At 46.2% G+C, this 16,655-nt stretch overlaps 1 protein-coding gene across 8 annotated transcripts in view; it reads left to right on the forward strand.

Annotated features, from left to right (window-relative positions):
• The window catches only part of KDM5B (lysine demethylase 5B), a 76,478-nt gene extending 60,252 nt beyond the window's left edge, over positions 1–16,226 (forward strand). For 6 of the 8 annotated variants that reach the window (XM_060125819.1, XM_060125827.1, XM_060125835.1 and 3 more), the window contains 11 exons: positions 267–417; positions 549–663; positions 1,085–1,440; positions 2,676–2,814; positions 4,955–5,134; positions 5,806–5,964; positions 9,472–9,957; positions 11,532–11,643; positions 12,322–12,476; positions 13,696–14,016; positions 14,476–16,226. In XM_060125819.1, the coding sequence (XP_059981802.1) occupies positions 267–417; positions 549–663; positions 1,085–1,440; positions 2,676–2,814; positions 4,955–5,134; positions 5,806–5,964; positions 9,472–9,957; positions 11,532–11,643; positions 12,322–12,476; positions 13,696–14,016; positions 14,476–14,613 (2,312 nt within the window). In that variant the 3' untranslated portion in view covers positions 14,614–16,226. Of the gene's footprint in view, positions 1–266; positions 418–548; positions 664–1,084; positions 1,441–2,675; positions 2,815–4,954; positions 5,135–5,805; positions 5,965–9,471; positions 9,958–11,531; positions 11,644–12,321; positions 12,477–13,695; positions 14,017–14,475 lie in introns of those variants that run through there. The other 2 variants (XM_060125844.1, XM_060125871.1) reach the window with 2 other exon arrangements.
• Positions 16,227–16,655: the final 429 nt, after the last annotated feature.

Below are 16,655 nucleotides of genomic sequence, written 5' to 3' on the forward strand. Positions count from 1 at the left end.
TCCAGCCACAAGAAGAATTGCATTTGCTCTGTTTTGACAAGGCAGGGGTTCTTTGTTTCTTAAACATTTTCACATTGAAGGGCAGCTCTAGGCACTTTTTAAAGTATTCCACTCTCAGCCAAAAAAAAAGAACAAATTTATTAGAGGTAAAGCATTGCAAATATCCATAGGTAAGAACTGATCAAATCGAACCTCCCCCTCTGTATTTCATACCAGTATTTCATACATAATGATCACAGAAAAGGTGATCTTTTCTTTATTCCTAGGCCTCGTCAGCTTTAAGGCTTTGATTGAGGAATCTGAGATGAAGAAATTCCCGGACAACGATCTTTTACGTCACCTCCGCTTAGTGACACAGGACGCGGAGAAATGTGCCTCTGTCGCCCAGCAGCTGCTTAATGGCAAGAGGCAGACGAGGTGGGCACTGTGCACGCCCTGGCTTGGGCTCTTCGGCAGCCTGTTGTGGCTGGTTTTACCCATGACGTTGGAGTGTGGGGCTGGTGGGGAACCTGCTCTCATGCAGTCTCCTTGGGCCTTTGTCTGTCTAGGTATCGATCTGGTGGAGGGAAATCCCACAATCAGTTGACAGTGAATGAGCTCCGACAGTTCGTGAGCCAGCTGCACGCCCTGCCCTGTGTCCTCAGTCAGACGCCACTGCTGAAGGTACCTGGATGGGGAGGTGGGGGTGCCCGCCTTCCTGTGTTTTGTACACAAGCCCAGGTCACAGGATCAAGTTGTCTTCCCCTGTGGTTAATTTGTACATTTATTTGCAAATGCTTTTAGTAACCCTTTGAGTGGTACGTGTATATAAAGAGATTGTAACAGGCCTGCAGAGGAGAGAGAAGATTGGAAATTTTTACCTTTCACAGTGACCACCAGCTACTGTAGTTGGTACAAGTCTCTCTTAGAGTCACTTGTGTAACTGTCAGTTGGCTTATGTATTTATTACCTTGTTTACCTGTATTGTTGCTAGAATCAAGTGAAATGGCAGAGGGTCATGTTGAACATGCACTGAAGATCCTGAGTTTTCAAGAAGCCAGTTACTGAAAATATTGTTTTGATGCAACAATCTGTGTTTTTTAAGGATCTCTTGAATCGTGTAGAAGATTTCCAACAGCATAGCCAGAAATTGCTCTCTGAAGAGATGCCCAGTGCCGCTGAGCTGCAAGACTTGCTAGACGTCAGCTTTGAATTTGATGTCGAGCTTCCCCAGCTTGCTGAGATGCGTGTCCGGCTGGAGCAGGCCCATTGGCTGGAGGAGGTGCAGCAGGCTTGCCTAGACCCCAGCTCCCTCACCTTAGATGATATGAGACGTCTCATAGACCTGGGGGTGGGTCTGGCCCCATATTCAGCTGTGGAGAAGGCTATGGCACGGCTTCAAGAACTGCTCACGGTATCAGAGCACTGGGATGACAAAGCCAGGAGTCTCCTCAAGGCCAGGTAAACAAGCACACCCATGCCTCTGCCCGGGGAAGGCTGGCACTGCGTCCGTCCGGGAGCGTGGAGCATGGGGAGTAGGGCGGCATGTGGGCACAGTAGCTGAGCTGTGTGTGCAGAAATAGCTGAGCTGTTCGGAGCTGCTTCGGAGCTTGGGCAAAAGAATATTAATTTCTTTCCTTGCGTAACCGATTGTGAAATGAATGGTTCAAATGGAAATACCTTTTCTAGAGTTGGTTTAATGAAATTTCCCTGGACCTCAAGGATAACATCTTTGAGAGAAGAAAGCATTTACAAATAAGTGGAACTGTTTAAACCCAGTTAATGAAAAAGATCCCAAGGAGTCTTAAAGAGAAACATCTGAGAGTCAGTGTGCACTGTCTTTAAGATGAAAATGGTGCCGTAATTCTGCACATTAGTGCTGTTGCTTTGTGACCTTATCTATACGCGAGAGATGGGTTGGATTCAAGCTAACCATCCGAGGGGAGAAGATGATTCCCTCCCTATTCTTGCTTTCTGTCTGACAGATCTTTACTATTCCAACTGACAAGATAAAATACAAGAAATACCTAAGTTCTAGACATTATTTTGTAATCCTAAAATAGTGGTCATTGAGCAGAGAGTACAAAAGTTTTAGGTTCTGTGCTTTTGGTATGTTGATATCCTGGAGATTTTTAATTTTCTTAGTGAAGCTGTATGAGTCTTGATAGCGTATCTAGTTTAACATAATGTAAATTATCCCTAAGTTATCTTTTGCAAGTGGAAGTTTATGGTTATTCCAATGTCAAATCAGAAATAAGTAGAACTTAAATGCTTCACTGAGTTATTTGCTATTCTGAATTTCCTTTGAAGTGATTTTTCTTTTTTGTGGCAAGCGGGGGCTATTCTTCGTTGAGGTGTGCGGGCTTCTCATTGCAGTGGCTTCTCTTGTTGCAAAAAGCATGGGCTCTAGGTGCACGAGCTTCCGTAGCTGTGGCGTGCAGTCTCAGTAGTTGTGGCTCACGGGCTCTAGAGCACAGGCTCAGTAGTTGTGGCGCAGGAGCTTTGTTGCTCCGCAGCATGTGAGATCTTCCTAGACCAGGGCTCGAACCCATGTCCCCTGCATTGGCAGGTGGATTCTTAACCACTGTGCCACCAGGGAAGTCCCTGAAGTGATCTTCCTATTTTCTCTGGTAAGTAAACCACGAGAAAAGTGAGCCACGGTGTAAAAGCTGAGTAGTGTCATTTTGCTTTTGTAGGCCTCGGCATTCATTGAACAGCCTTGCTACGGTGGTTAAGGAGATCGAGGAGATCCCCGCGTACCTGCCCAATGGCGCGGCTCTGAAAGACTCTGTGCAGAGAGCCAGAGACTGGCTTCAGGACGTAGAGGCCCTGCAGGTAGGTTTACAGAATGTCCCGTGTGTGTAAGTGCGTCTGTAAAGAGCAGTAATGTAAACACTTGCAAAGGGGAATATGTTGGATCTCACTACACAGGTTCAGTGTTTGGGTTGGCCGGATTACTGATTCTCTTCAACCTTGTGTAGATGCACTTAACCCACCCCATCTACTGTCCTGACTAGTTGACTCAGTATTTAAAGCTTAGGTAATTTAACCAACCTTTTCTGGGAGCTTGGGACCCTCCCATAACAGACTTAATTACTTGGTTGGGGTTGAAGAAAAAGAGCTAAAAATGAAGTTGTGGGAGAAACACAGTTTCTAAAGTCTGACAAGTACAGCTATCTCTTGCTGGCTTGCCAACTACTTGGAGTTTACATAATGAAGAGTAGCAGATTCAGTGAGTCTTGATACATGATTACATGGCCAAACTAGGCCCTCAGGCCCAGGACTTTCACCAAGTAATGACTTAAATGTGCTCCATACCTACAAAAGCAGTGAGATGAGCACGTTCTAAAGTAACTGTCCAAAGTAATCAGCACTGAGTGTCTGTGCCCCTGTGCTAGACGTTGTACTTGCTAAGACTTACTTATAAGTTAAAATAGAAAATTAAATTCACTTGTAACATTATTAAGGTATAGACAGAATATATTCTATATTTTTCCCAATTTTCAGCTGGATAACTTCATTTGAAAAGTGGTTGGTGGGAGTGTCTTCCTTTTTCTAACGATCATAAACCAGTGGGTCTTACGGGCCTATTGAGAAAAAAGATCTTGGAATTATTTAATGGGATAGGTTTTTAAAATTTTAATTTATATTGTTCTTGAGGCTCAAATTCTGTTTTGTTGAATCCATCAGATTCTAGGAATAAAATGCCATCTGGTCTTCTGAATATCTATGTAATTTTAAGTGGTGCTAATTAACCAATTGCTAATGAGAAATGCCAAACAGGACAGTTTTAGCCACGTGTTTTCAACAAAATATCTGGACATCTATTCTTGTTAATAGGGAAGAGAAGATACATTGTTTGATAAATATTACGTAATTAAGGGGTGACCCCAGCCCGCCAAAGAAAAAACCAAGGAAAGTGTTTGCTGTGTACGTAAACTTCCCCAGTGAGGTTTTTGATGCAGGCTCTTGTCTGTGGTTGTTGGACTGTAGTGGGTACAGTCACGGTCCCCCCTTCCACTCATGGTTGCTGGCAGCCAGAAGGTGAGGTCATGACGACGAGGAGAGGTGAGCATATGAAATCAGAAGCAAGGACACATGTCTGGGTGGGTTTGCTCCCTTCATGTGCTGTAATGTATGTACTACTTAGTACAGTGTTTGCAACAATGTCCATAAGGACGAAAAGCAAGTTTTGCTCCATTCCTGAAATAATAGCCTGGTCTTTCCTTGCGTCATATATTTAAGGACTAGTAGAGAGGTGTGACCAACAACAAGGAACCTCTTCGTGTTTAGTGGATTATTTATTTTAAAAGGTCATCCAGTATTCTGCTGTTCACTTAGGGAGTACTCCATATGTTTCTAAATGGAGTACCATAGGCATAGCATATAATTTGTGAGTCACTTTTTTTATGCATCCAGCAGAATACCTATGCCCTTACAGTTTCAATCCTGTGAGAATAAATAGAAGACCCCCAGGTGATTCTTAATGAATAATAAAGTTGGAGAGCCAGTGGGCTTTCACAACTCATTTTTTGTTTCCTCAATAATCTATACTGAGTTACTGTAATTCATCATTGGTGAGTGAGTTGGAGTAAAATATTTGTTTTGTTGCTTTTCTTTCTCTAAGTCAGTATGGAAATCCTTTGAGTTATTACAAATTTACATTTCTGTTGAATTTTTTTCACACCATCCATAGGGACCAAAATGACAAGTGAATTGACAAGGGCATAAACAGTCTGAACAAAGGGAGCACAGTATATGCCAGGTCCAAAGTTGTATCCATGGGCCCAGCACAAAGTAGGTTCTTCCTTGTCGAGTGGAAGAACCCACACTGCTCCACCTCCACCACCATCGGCCAGCTGGCAGGTTTTGTCAGCACCCGTCCGTGAATTTAATATGTTGAAATCATGGGGTAGGCCCGGTCCGAATGGTACTTTTCCCACTTACATAGAAGTAATTTTCTTCCCCTTATTAGGCTGGAGGACGTGTGCCAGTGTTAGACACACTGATAGAACTTGTTACACGAGGACGATCTATCCCGGTGCATCTGAATTCTTTACCGAGACTGGAGTCACTAGTAGCTGAGGTTCACGTTTGGAAAGAATGTGCTGCTAATACATTCCTGACTGAGAATTCGTCCTATTCGCTCTTGGAGGTAAGTTTGCAGTTAGCCCACCTACAAGACCTTGGGTCCCCTAGCCTGGCAAAACATGTAGTCCCTCACACACAGAGGTGGCATCACTGACTGATCTATGCTCTAGGAGTTACTTTTCTCAGTGGAGCCAGGGAGATTCTTCTAAGTTTCTACTGAAACTTTCAGTTGAAACTTAGAAGAATCTTAAAATGTTTTCTGCATATGTTTAGGGATAGCATTCACTGTCTAAGGAAGAAATTTTCCTCCTTGAAGTTCCTCAGTTTGTTGAAATTGGACGTTTAACCTTGGCCATGCTTCACCACTTGCTTTTAACAAGCTCAATAAAAGATCTCATCCACCTCTCAAAGTACTATAGTTGCACTTCTTGTGTTTTTTTGTAAGCTGATGCTGGTCACACATTATGACTGGGATCATTCTGTATCACATTTTTTTACTTACTGTTTGAATCTGGAATCAAAGTCTGTCTTTTTGTGAGATTTCCTTCTTTCTTTCCTCCCTCTCTTCCTTTCTTCCTTCCTTTGTAGAAGAGAGTTTCTGGCTTCAGGGAGGCATGTTACACAGAAAATACTAAGAAGCTCACATCCTTCCCACTCCTTAGGCTTTTATTTGGTGACTTCCTAATGCTTCATCTGAAATCCATTTTACCAGCGGTGGTGCTTTGTCCACATTAGGTGCTGTGTCCTCGATGTGATATTGGCCTTTTGGGATTGAAGAGGAAGCAGAGAAAGTTAAAGGAGCCCTTGCCAAGTGGCAAGAAGAGAAGCCCCAGAGTAGAGAGTCTGAGTGACCTGGAGAGAGCTCTGACTGAAAGCAGAGAGACTGCTTCAGCTGTACGTACTGGGGTTTTTCCTCCTCTTTTCTCCATGGGGGAGGATAATTTCTAACTCTTCTCTTACTTACTGGCCATATTGGGAAGGCAAGTAGAAGAATAACTTTAAAAGTACGCTGTTTTACCAAAACGACTTTGGGAGAATTGTCATTTGTAAAAGTTTTGAATGGAAGGTGCATAGAGGTGCAGAGGATTCAGGGAAGGCCTCCCAGATTCAGAAATAGTCTTTCCAGTGCCCAAGGCTTGGTCCAGGGATGCAGACTCAGGACACCCAGGCTAACGGATATGTGAACTGCAATGCCAACTTACTAGTTTACAACAAGAAATACACCTAAAAGGGTACTGGATACTTGAGTCTGACCTGCATTTAGCATAAGCCCTGTTGATTCAAAGATTGTATCATCTTCAGGAAGGTGAAGCAGTATCTAGCTAATGTTTAGTGAGCAGAGTATCAGAAGAAGATAGCTATGTGATCTGGATGCTTTTTGAAAATTAAAAAAAAATTTTTTTTTAATTGAGCTATAGTTGACCTGTAATATTATATTAGTTTCAGGTGTATAGTACAATGGTTCAGTATATGTATATATTGCAGAATGAGCACTGTAAATCTAGTTAATATCCATCACTACACATGGTTGCAGTTTTTTTTTCTTGTGATGAGAAGTTTTAAGATCTACTCTCTTGGCAACTTTCAAATATATAACATAGTATTAATGACTATAGTCATACCATGCTGTACATCACATCCTCAGGACTTATTTTGACCTTTTGATCCTCTTCACCCATCTCCCCCACCAGTTGCCTTTGGCAACTGCCAGTCTGTTCTCTGTATCTGTGGGGTTGTTTTTGTTTTGTTTTGTTTTGTTTTTGTAGATTCCACATATAAGTGAGATCATACAGTACTTGTCTTTCTCTGACTTATTTCACTTAGCATGATGGTCTCAGAGTTCATGTTCTTGCAAATGGCAGGATTTTCTTCTTTTCTGTGGCTGATAATATTCCATTGTATATGCATACCACATTTTCTTTATCCATTCATCCATCAGTGGACATGTAGGTTGTTTCTATATCTTGGCTATTGTGAATAATGCTGCACTGGACATGGGGGTACAGATAATCTTTTCAAGTTAGTGTTTTCGTTGCCTTTAGATGTATACCCAGAAGTGAAATTGCTGGGTCGTATGGTAGTTCTATTTTTAGTTTTTAAGAACCCTCCATACTGTTTTCCACAGTGGCTGCGCCAGTTTACATTCCCACCAATGGTGCACGAGGGTTCCCTTGTTTCCACATCCTGACCAACACTTGTTATTTCTTGTCTTGTTGATGACAGTCACTTTAACAGGTGTGAGGTGATAATCTCAGTGTGGTTTTGATTTGCATATCCCTGATGATTAGTGATGTTGAGCATCTTATCACATACCTGTTGTCCATCTGTATATCTGCTTTGGAAAAATGTCTACTGGATCCTCTGCCCATTTTAATTGGATTTTTGTTTTTAGTAGTGGTGATGGTGTTTTGTTTGTTCTATTGAGATGTATGAGTTCTTCATTGATTTGGGGTATTGACCCTTATCAAATTATAATTTGCCAATATTTTCTGCCATTCTGTAAGTTGTCTTTTCATTTTGCTGATGATTTCCTTCCCTGTGCAGATGCTTTTTGGTTTGTGAAGTCAGACTTTCAGGATGGTTTTGAAGGCACAAAGCATTGTCCATCCCAGAGCAGGAACATAGCTGCTACTGGGCCTGGGCTCGTCCTTGGTCCAGGCACCTTCTTTATGGTCTGATCCTTCGTAGCTGCCTGACCTCTCTTGTGATTGACATGGGATTGCCCTGATGTGTTTGTGTATTTTGACACAGATTTTCTTTGGCATGTTTGTCCCTTACTTCAGGCTCTAATCAGATGCGGCTGCCTGAGCATAATTCTGGTGTTTTCAAGGTGCTACTTTCCACTGTTATGTGGTTCGTTTTTGTAAAGACACTGTCTTGATCTTTGCTTGTCTGGTCTTGCTGATCTAGTCTGTGAACCTCTGTACCTTACCTGTTGATCACTTTGTGATCACATAACCCGTATATGCCGCCTGTACATTGTTTTTAGCTAGAAAAATAAGTAGGTTTCTTAAATATACCAAAGGTTTGTTAGGTGGTTTACTTCTAGATCTGTTTCTTCCCTAATCCATCATTCATACATTTTCTTCTCTCATCCAGAAGAGTCGATCTGGCCTTAGGACTCAGCTTCCTCTTCTGGTGAATCGGGATGGATCTGGTGGTGGCTGGATCCGATCATCGAGAATGGTTTAACTATGACAAATTAACATTTTAAGGACTTGTTTATAGGAATAGACTTGGGAAGGGAATGGTTCCTGCAGCCTGTAGTTTTTATTTCTAAAGGGGAAGGCTCAGTTTTAAAGGCCTGTGTTTACCCCCTGTTGCTCTGTATTTCTCCTTCAGTGAAGTATTAGGATTTTGGTGGTCCAGCCTTCCTCTGTGGAAGATGGATGTGTTAAGTTCGAGGGGGTAGTGACTAACTCTGACATAGCTAGTGATTTGAATTGGTCACCCTTAGGCAGCTTTTACTTCATGGTGCGAGGTGAATAAATCTGTAATGCCTGGACTGGTTTATGTAGTGGGCGCCTGGTCTGTTCACGTAGAAGTCCCTTGTATGGACAGCTTGCACGTACTGGTCAGAAACATGTTCAGTGTCACTTCAGCTTTTTGTTGTGAAGCTGATTATGTTTGTGTTTTCAAGTCGCTTATACAGATAAACTGAACTCGGAACTTTGCTGAGACATGGCTCTCGTTTTAACAGAGAGAAAAGACTTTATAATGAGTGTACTTGCCACTTTCTGCAGAAAAGCGGCTTGCTTTTATCTCTGCCCTAGTGATCTTACAGCGTGTGAGTGTGTGTGTGTGCATGTGTGTAAGGGAAGTCTGCTGAAGTGGTTCTGTTTCTTTCGTGAGGGACCCAGCTTCACTACACACAGTTCCGGTGTCCAGCACACTTGTAAGGTGTAATGTTAAAGGCAGTAAGAGACACAGGTTACTACGGCTGTTTAACAGACTTTCTCATCTAAAGTGCCTTTCTGGAAGAACTCAAAAGCTACTGGAACTGAAAACAAATCGAAAACCTCAGAAATTAGTACACCCAGACTGTGAAAAGCCTGTATCTTTCAAGAGAGGTACATTTTCTAAGAGAGAAATGTGTGAGGAATTTGGACTTGGAAGAATGGTGTGTGTTAGGTAGCTGCTCACACTGAGGGTTTGCTGGGTGCCAGTCAGAGCGTCTGTCACACAGCCCGTGTCATCGTCGTGGCGGCCCTGTGAGGTGGGCACTGTTACCGACTCTATACGTGTGGAAATTTAGCCACAGTGGGATGTTGTTGCCCACCTGACTTAGTGAGGCAGGCAGAGTCTACTCTGGAGCCCGGTGTTCTTAGCCACCAGGACCCTAGTTTTAGGAGAAGGCTGAGTTCTCTGTGACATTGTCCCTGATTGTTTTCTCCTTTCTAGATGGCAACGCTTGGGGAAGCCCGCTTACGAGAAATGGAAGCCTTGCAGTCTCTCAGACAAGCCAATGAGGGGAAATTGCTGTCGCCAGTCCAGGATGTGGAGATGAAGGTCTGCCTGTGTCAGAAGGCCCCAGCTGCCCCCATGATCCAGTGTGAACTCTGCAGGGATGCTTTCCACACCGGCTGTGTGGCAGTACCCAGTATTGCGCAGGGCCCCCGGATCTGGCTGTGTCCCCATTGTCGGAGGTCAGAGAAACCTCCATTAGAGAAAATTCTGCCCCTGCTGGCCTCCCTCCAGCGTATCCGAGTTCGCCTTCCCGAGGGAGATGCGCTGCGGTATATGATTGAAAGAACCGTGAACTGGCAGCACAGAGCCCGACAGCTGCTCTCGTCAGGTAACCTCCAGCCCACGCAGGAGCGGACGGGCTCAGGACTGTTATGTGGCAGACGGCAGGCCGCAGCAGGACAGGCGCCAGAGACAAGCAAGGTGAGCCGCAACGCTCCTTCGCTGGTTATCGGACTCAGCTCTGTGCCTTCTTCCGGAGCCGGTAGCTCTGGTGGTGCCGCCGGTACCAGCGCCCGCTTTACCTTCGAGGGTTGCATGCACCTGCCGCGTTGCCTCCGTTCCCTCTGCTCCCGATAGCCGGGCACGCGTCCTGTGGAGCAGATTTCACCTCTTCGTATGCGCATGGGATTTTTCCATTGATGTGTGGGAACCAGATGTGTTTCTTTGTTTTTGTCTTTTTTTGCGGTACACGGGCCTCTCACTGTTGTGGCCTCTCCCGTTGCGGAGCACAGGCTCCGGACGTGCAGGCTCAGCAGCCATGGCTCACGGGCCCAGCCGTTCTGCGGCATGTGGGATCTTCCCGGACCAGGGCACGAACCTGCGTCCCCTGCATCTGCAGGCGGACTCCCAACCACTGCGCCACCAGGGAAGCCCCAGATGTATTTTTAATATACGTGTATTTTAAAATTCTTTGCTTGGCTGTTTTTTTCCTGCTTCCTCTCGTGTAAGTCACCGAGGAGAAAGGGAAAGTGCCTCCTCCTGTCTCTGGTTGCCTTTTGAGGAAGAAGAGCTTTTGATGTGTCTTGAGTGTTAGTAAGTTGCTTCAGAGCAGAGGCGGTGGGTTTCATACCATCTGTGGTCTTTCTGCCAAAGCCAGATTCCCCTGAGTGTCACTGGGACGGCCGGGCTTCTGTCTTCTTCCGTGGGAGACAAGGAGTGCAGCCAGGCAGGCAGTACTCAGGCCTCTCATAATGTTAACCTGGTGACTTCCAAGTCTGGCAGATTCTCTTGCAGATACTACGCGTCCCTTGTGCTGCACCAGCAGAGATGTGTGAGGTGTAGGAGTTGAAGGTCATACAGATTAGGGACAAGGACAGAAGATTGGTCTCTGTTGTATTTGTTTCCTTGTCTTTTTAAGTTCTCCCCAGGCTTCTGAAATACAGTGCCTGGCACTTAGCAAACGATGTGTTACATTTCTGTCTCATAGTTGAGTTGTGGGTATTTGGGCAGCCTACGCTGGAGACATTTGTGTTCCTTACACACGATGTGCTAGGAGTTCACCTATGTTAATAAAAGGGAAAGGCACAGCTGTTATTTACTTGGTAATTTGTGGTCAAAGGACTGTTTCTCCCAGCTCCTCTCATAAGCTCTGGTGAAGGTGGGGACGTGGGTGTGAATGCTTTCTGGCAGTTCCTCAGTTGGTTTACCCAGAGCGGGTACACGTCTGTGTCAGTCGGGTTATAATCTTCAGAAGGAGGATTACCTAGAGATTAAAAGGCTGTGTGATCTGTTGCCACGCAGAGAAAATGACTTATTTCCCAGTGGTGCTCTTCACCTCTGCAGTCAGTCCAGGTACAACCAGGAAGACCAAAGGCTTGGTGGATATGAGTTGGTTTGGCCAAATCTGAGATGCCAGGAGACTTCTTGCAGTTTGGGAAAATCAAGCCTTTCTCTTTGCTGGTTGCTGCCTGATAACCCAAGCTACTTCTCTTGGGGTGGTGGGAGTGGCTTCAGCCCTGGAGAAGCCTCACTGTGCGATGTTCTCCTTCCGCCAGCTATCTCAGCCTCCTGCCTCCACGTCCTTCTCCTTGCCCGGTGCCTGGGACGGCAGAACCTCATATTTACACTCTCCCTTCTCTGCTGGACGGAGCTGTATCCCCCTCCATGGTCTGTATTTATTATCATCATTACCATTATTATTGTTATGATTTTGAGGGCTGAAGAGTAAAAAGTGATGGTGCAGTAGGTTTTTGTTGCAGATAAACTAGGAACCATTAAAAAGGATATTATCCTCATATGTAGGATATGGATTACTATGTATTTGCAAGGTAGGAGAAGAATCGTAGTTAAAGGCTCATAAATGCAAAAGAAACAGAAAGGAAGTCTTTATATCCGTTGCTTTCAGGGACGAAAGGGTTCGTCCCATGCCAACTGATAATTAAACACCAAGCATCTTGGTCATCAGATGCTAAGCCATGGGTTCCCTTGTTGCTTCATTACTTAGGAGACTTGAGGGGGCTCTAGAGACCCTACCTCCTTCCTCCTGTCCTTCCCTGAGGGCAACTCTCCCCCATGAGTTGTGCCTGGAACCTTGGGCCCACTCAGAGTGCCCAGGCCCTGGCTCTTCTGTGCTTCTGTGAAAGCAGAGGTATCTCCCTCCTGCATCAGCGGGAGTCCTCCTAGTCACTGATGGACTTACACAGTCCAGTTTGGGCCTGCTACGCTGTGACTCTGGACCTGTGGAGTGAACCTCACTTGAAGGGAAAGGGTGGTAATGGGAGCGGTGGTCTTCCTCCACTCATGTCTCAGGTGGGTGTCACTGTGATCTGGTCTTGTCTCCGACAGGTCTAAGCCCAGAAGTGAGTGAGCTGTTGATGGAGGCCCAGCTGCTCCAGGTGTCCCTTCCTGAAATTCAGGAGCTCTACCAGATGCTACTCGCAAAGCCCAGCCCCGCGCAGCAAGCTGACCGCAGCTCTCCAGTGAGACCCAGCAGTGAGAAGGTGGGCGTCGGGGTCTGGGCGGCAGCGTGCTTCGGAGTGTCATCATCCTTCAATAGCTCGGGGACGAGATGCTGTCTTTGGTCCAGGAAAGGATGCAGACCACCTGCCCCACAGCCCTGCTCCAACGGCTGTCACTGAGCACTTTGGGCTCACAACCTGGATTTTGATGCTGGTTTTTAAGCCACTGTGTGAAATTGTTTTTTCCTTTTAGCAAGGTGTGCTTCTCATCATTTCCATGTGATAATAGCTAGGAGCAGGATTATTTTTCTTCAGTAAGAGAATTACTGTAGAGATGAAAATGTAATTATAGCTGGAAAGGCCTTTGGGATAAAGCCTTCATTCTTGGAGTCAACATGTAACAAATGCTTTAACTCTTCTAAACCAAACCCAGCAGCTGATGTGAGGACCAGGTGACTAGACCAAGGGTACCCTTTTTTTGTTTGTTTGTTTTTTGGGTATTTTTTGGCCACACCACATGGCATACGGGATCTTTAGTTCTCTGACTAGGGATTGAACCCATGCCCCCTGCAGTGGAAGCAAGGAGTCTTAACCACTGGACCGCCAGGGAAGTCCCAAGGGTGCCCGTTTTGAGTGCTGACTTACTTGAAGGGGATAACTAATAATGTCCTGTTTCTTAGCAGCGTAAGATGCTGCTGCTGCTGCTTCCTGTGAGTGAACTTGCTGACCTGTAACATTTAATGCCCCTGAGAATGTAGTCAGATAGGGAGGAATCTCACTGAAAACAGCATGAGGGCAGACGCTGGCATTTAGGATTTGTTTTTCATTATGACACCAAATAGTGTAGCACTGTTATCAGTTGTGTTCAGTTAATGCACCTTCCTCCTATAAGGGGTGGAGATGTGCATAAAGAAGCAAGGTATTGCCTTGGTTCCTTAGCTGTCTGTGGGTTAACACCTAGATAGAAAACACTCTGTGGACGTCAGGGACTTCCTCGTGGGTTTGGCCAAAAGAATGTGGCATCTCCCCTCTCCCGGAGCTGGTTGACTAATTTGAAACGAATTGTGTCTGTGACATTTCTGTTTTCCAGTGTTGCTTTGGTAGACTAAACAGTGAAGTTAGGTGGTCCTGTAGGATGTGAAGGGGGGGGCGGTGCAGCACGTGTCGGTGTCGATGGGGAGCACCCGCTTCTCGTGCAGCCGGTTCTTGGCATCACTGGTTTTGGCGAGGGGCTAAATGGAGTTTGCCATCTTCCACCCAGAGTGACGGCTGCCGTGGGAAGCGAGACGGAGTCAGCGGCCTCGAGAGCAAACTGAAGAGACGCCTGGAAAGAGAAGGTCTCTCCAGTGAGCGGTGGGATCGAGTCGCCAAAACGCGGACCCCTAAAAAGAAGAGGATCAAACTGAGCCACCGCAAGGACACGAACAGTTTCAAGTTAGAGCGGGCACGTGGCCATGAGCTGGTCCCTTCTGCCGACACTCAGTCCCTGCCCGCAGACGCGTCCTGCTCGGAGCACGAGGACTCTGGGGACGAGGACGCCGTCTGCCCGGCCGTGAGCTGCCTGCAGCCGGAGGGAGACGAGGTCAGTGAGGTTTGGGCCGCGGAGGACGTGCGTTCCCTTAACTCAGAAACCCTGTAAGCTGCAGCTCGCCTGGCCGGGTCTCTCCTGCTTACCTGCCTTGAGCCCATCTGAGTGGATTGCTCACCCTCCCCCACTGGTACCTCTGCTCTCACATCGCTCCTGGGTCTTCTCCCTTTTCTTGAAGAAACTCTTCCTCTGCCCTTTTTCCTTTTCCTGCTCCTCCAGCTTTCACCGCCCAGCGCTAAGAAGGTGGGGGGGATGCTGCTGCCACGCCCTTTGCTTCCTTGTCACAGGGCGGCGCTGTCTTAGCCCCAGAGCAGTCACCACTTGAAGACTGGCTTTGACTCGGTCGCTTGGGCTGCTGTGCCCGAGGTCCCAGTGCTGGGGCAGTTGCCTGCCCGGTGTCTGTCGGGCCTGTTCTCCCCCTGAAAACCCCGTCTCCCTGCTCTCTGTAACCAGGTGGACTGGGTCCAGTGTGATGGCAGCTGCAATCGGTGGTTCCATCAGGTCTGTGTTGGCGTCTGTCCCGAGACGGCCGAGGAGGAGGACTACGTGTGCGCGTGCTGTGCGGCGCCGGGCGCGCCAGGCCGGAGCTAGAGCAACGGACCCTGACTGTAACTCAGGACCCGGCCAGAGGACTCCTCCAGGGTCGCAGCAAAGCTGCAGGCCTGGCACTCAAACCAGCCTGTGAACGGTGCTATTTCTATTCCTTACGGGATCATTTTTCCAGAACTCTTTGAAAAAAAGAAAAAAACGACTAAAAAAATTTTTTGACACTTTTTGTATTTTTTTCCTTAAGAGCCGTTTGTGATTGTTGAGGTTTGAAATGCTGACTGTTTTTTGCAGGGGTTCCCACCAATGTGGAAGGATTGGAGCTTGCACCTTTTCATGTACAGCATTAAAATCTTACCTCTTTCTGGGATTTACCGGCTTAAGAGTCCAACTCAGTTTCAGTGCCCAGAAGAGCACCAGAAATTCCAGTAAATCCTCATTTGAGGGATTTCTCTCTTGTTTACTCTGTTACCATATTGGGGAGCTTAAGTTTTTCACTTTTGGGGGTCTTGTTTGTTTCTTTTATCCATTTTTCTTTTTTCCTGGTAGACTAGGTTTATTTATCTAAGCAATAACTTCCATGTTGGTTTCAGTGGCTGGAATTAAAACAAAACAAACTTCCAAACAGTGTGTTGGTGCTTTAGCATCTGGTTGATGTCAGAATGCAAACGTCTAGTTTCTAGTGTCACTGGTGACCTAGTGACATAGAAAAGAGGCTGCTCTGTAAGTACCTGCCACAGCTGTATTTTGGCTTTCTCCTTGCTCCTTCCCTCCTCGCCTGTTTTTTTGGTAGCTTGTATCAAATGTTGCAGTTTATATTGTGGAATAAATCCTTGGTCCTAATATAACACTAAATGCTGGTTATTTAGAGCCATTAGCCTACATCTGCTTCTGCCCCTCCACCTGTGGGCTTTGAAGAGCGGCGGGGTTGCTTGCTTTTGCCTCTGCCCAGCCAGGCTACAGTAGCGGTGGCTGGTAGCCTGCAGACATTAGGGGATTCTTTTGTATCCTGCTCTGTTCGGTGGGCCATATGCCTCCAGTCCCCACTCACAAAGACCCCTCTTTCCTCCCGTCTTCAAGGAATAGAACCTGTCTTTAAAGCCATGCTATTTTTAAATAAGCTTTCTCAGAATGTTGGCAAATCATTCCAGTCCTCAGATCGGCCCTCCTCGTGGGAATGATGTCTTCATTATATTTGAATTGACAGGGAAACTTAGTTTAGGGTTGAGATGTCAGAAGGGGAGATGTAAGGAGAGTGCACCCTCACACAGAGCTAGGAGGGTGTGGGTCGAGGAAACACTTCTGAACACCCAGGCTCTGCCCTCTCACTTTCCTTGCTATATCTCTCTCTCTCTCTCACTGTTGTTACTGGTCATGGATGGCTCACAGCCTTTCCCTGCCTTTTCTTTTTAAAGGACTCTGTTCTGCAGTGGAGAAGACATTCTGGTGAACAGACTCTTGCTTGCTGTTTGCTACCCTGTTGCTAATAATACCTGTTTTCCCTCCATTATATAGCCATAAACCTGAAGATGGGTAGAAACAGTGGGTCTTTAATAAAACAACAAAAACAGCAGTTTGTGATGTAGCAGAGATTTAAATGTGTACTGCCCCCTTTTATGCAATTCAGATAATTAAATCTCTTTAAGAATGACTTTGAATCGTCTGCAGTTTTCCCAGAGTTGTCATATTTCTCCTTGTCTGATGGGCTTCTGGGGCCAGTGGAGAAGAGCAATCTCCAGAGTCCGATCTGGAGTGGCAGGGGTTTTGGCCTTTGTTTTTTCATTGACGTGTAGTTGATTCACAACGTTGTGCCAATCTCTGCTGGTTTCTGGCCTTTTTAAGCACCCCGATTCTTAGACTCCCCGACATTGGGGCACGATGCTGACTCTCCCAGTTCCACGGAGAACATAAGGTTAAAGGGGACTTTGCTCCTGGAATAAAGCCTTTGCCTGTAGGGAGGGAGCTTCTGCCCATCTGTTGTGCACCTCCCCTGCCCCACGAGCTTTTCTTCTTCACCTGGAGGGTCCCTGACAGTAGCACCCTTGTGCTGAAGAGTCTCTGCCCCGGTTAGGGGGGGTGGGCAGGAG

This window comes from Lagenorhynchus albirostris, chromosome 2 (genome assembly GCF_949774975.1).
Source record: "Lagenorhynchus albirostris chromosome 2, mLagAlb1.1, whole genome shotgun sequence".
Classification (NCBI taxonomy): Eukaryota; Metazoa; Chordata; class Mammalia; order Artiodactyla; family Delphinidae; genus Lagenorhynchus; species Lagenorhynchus albirostris.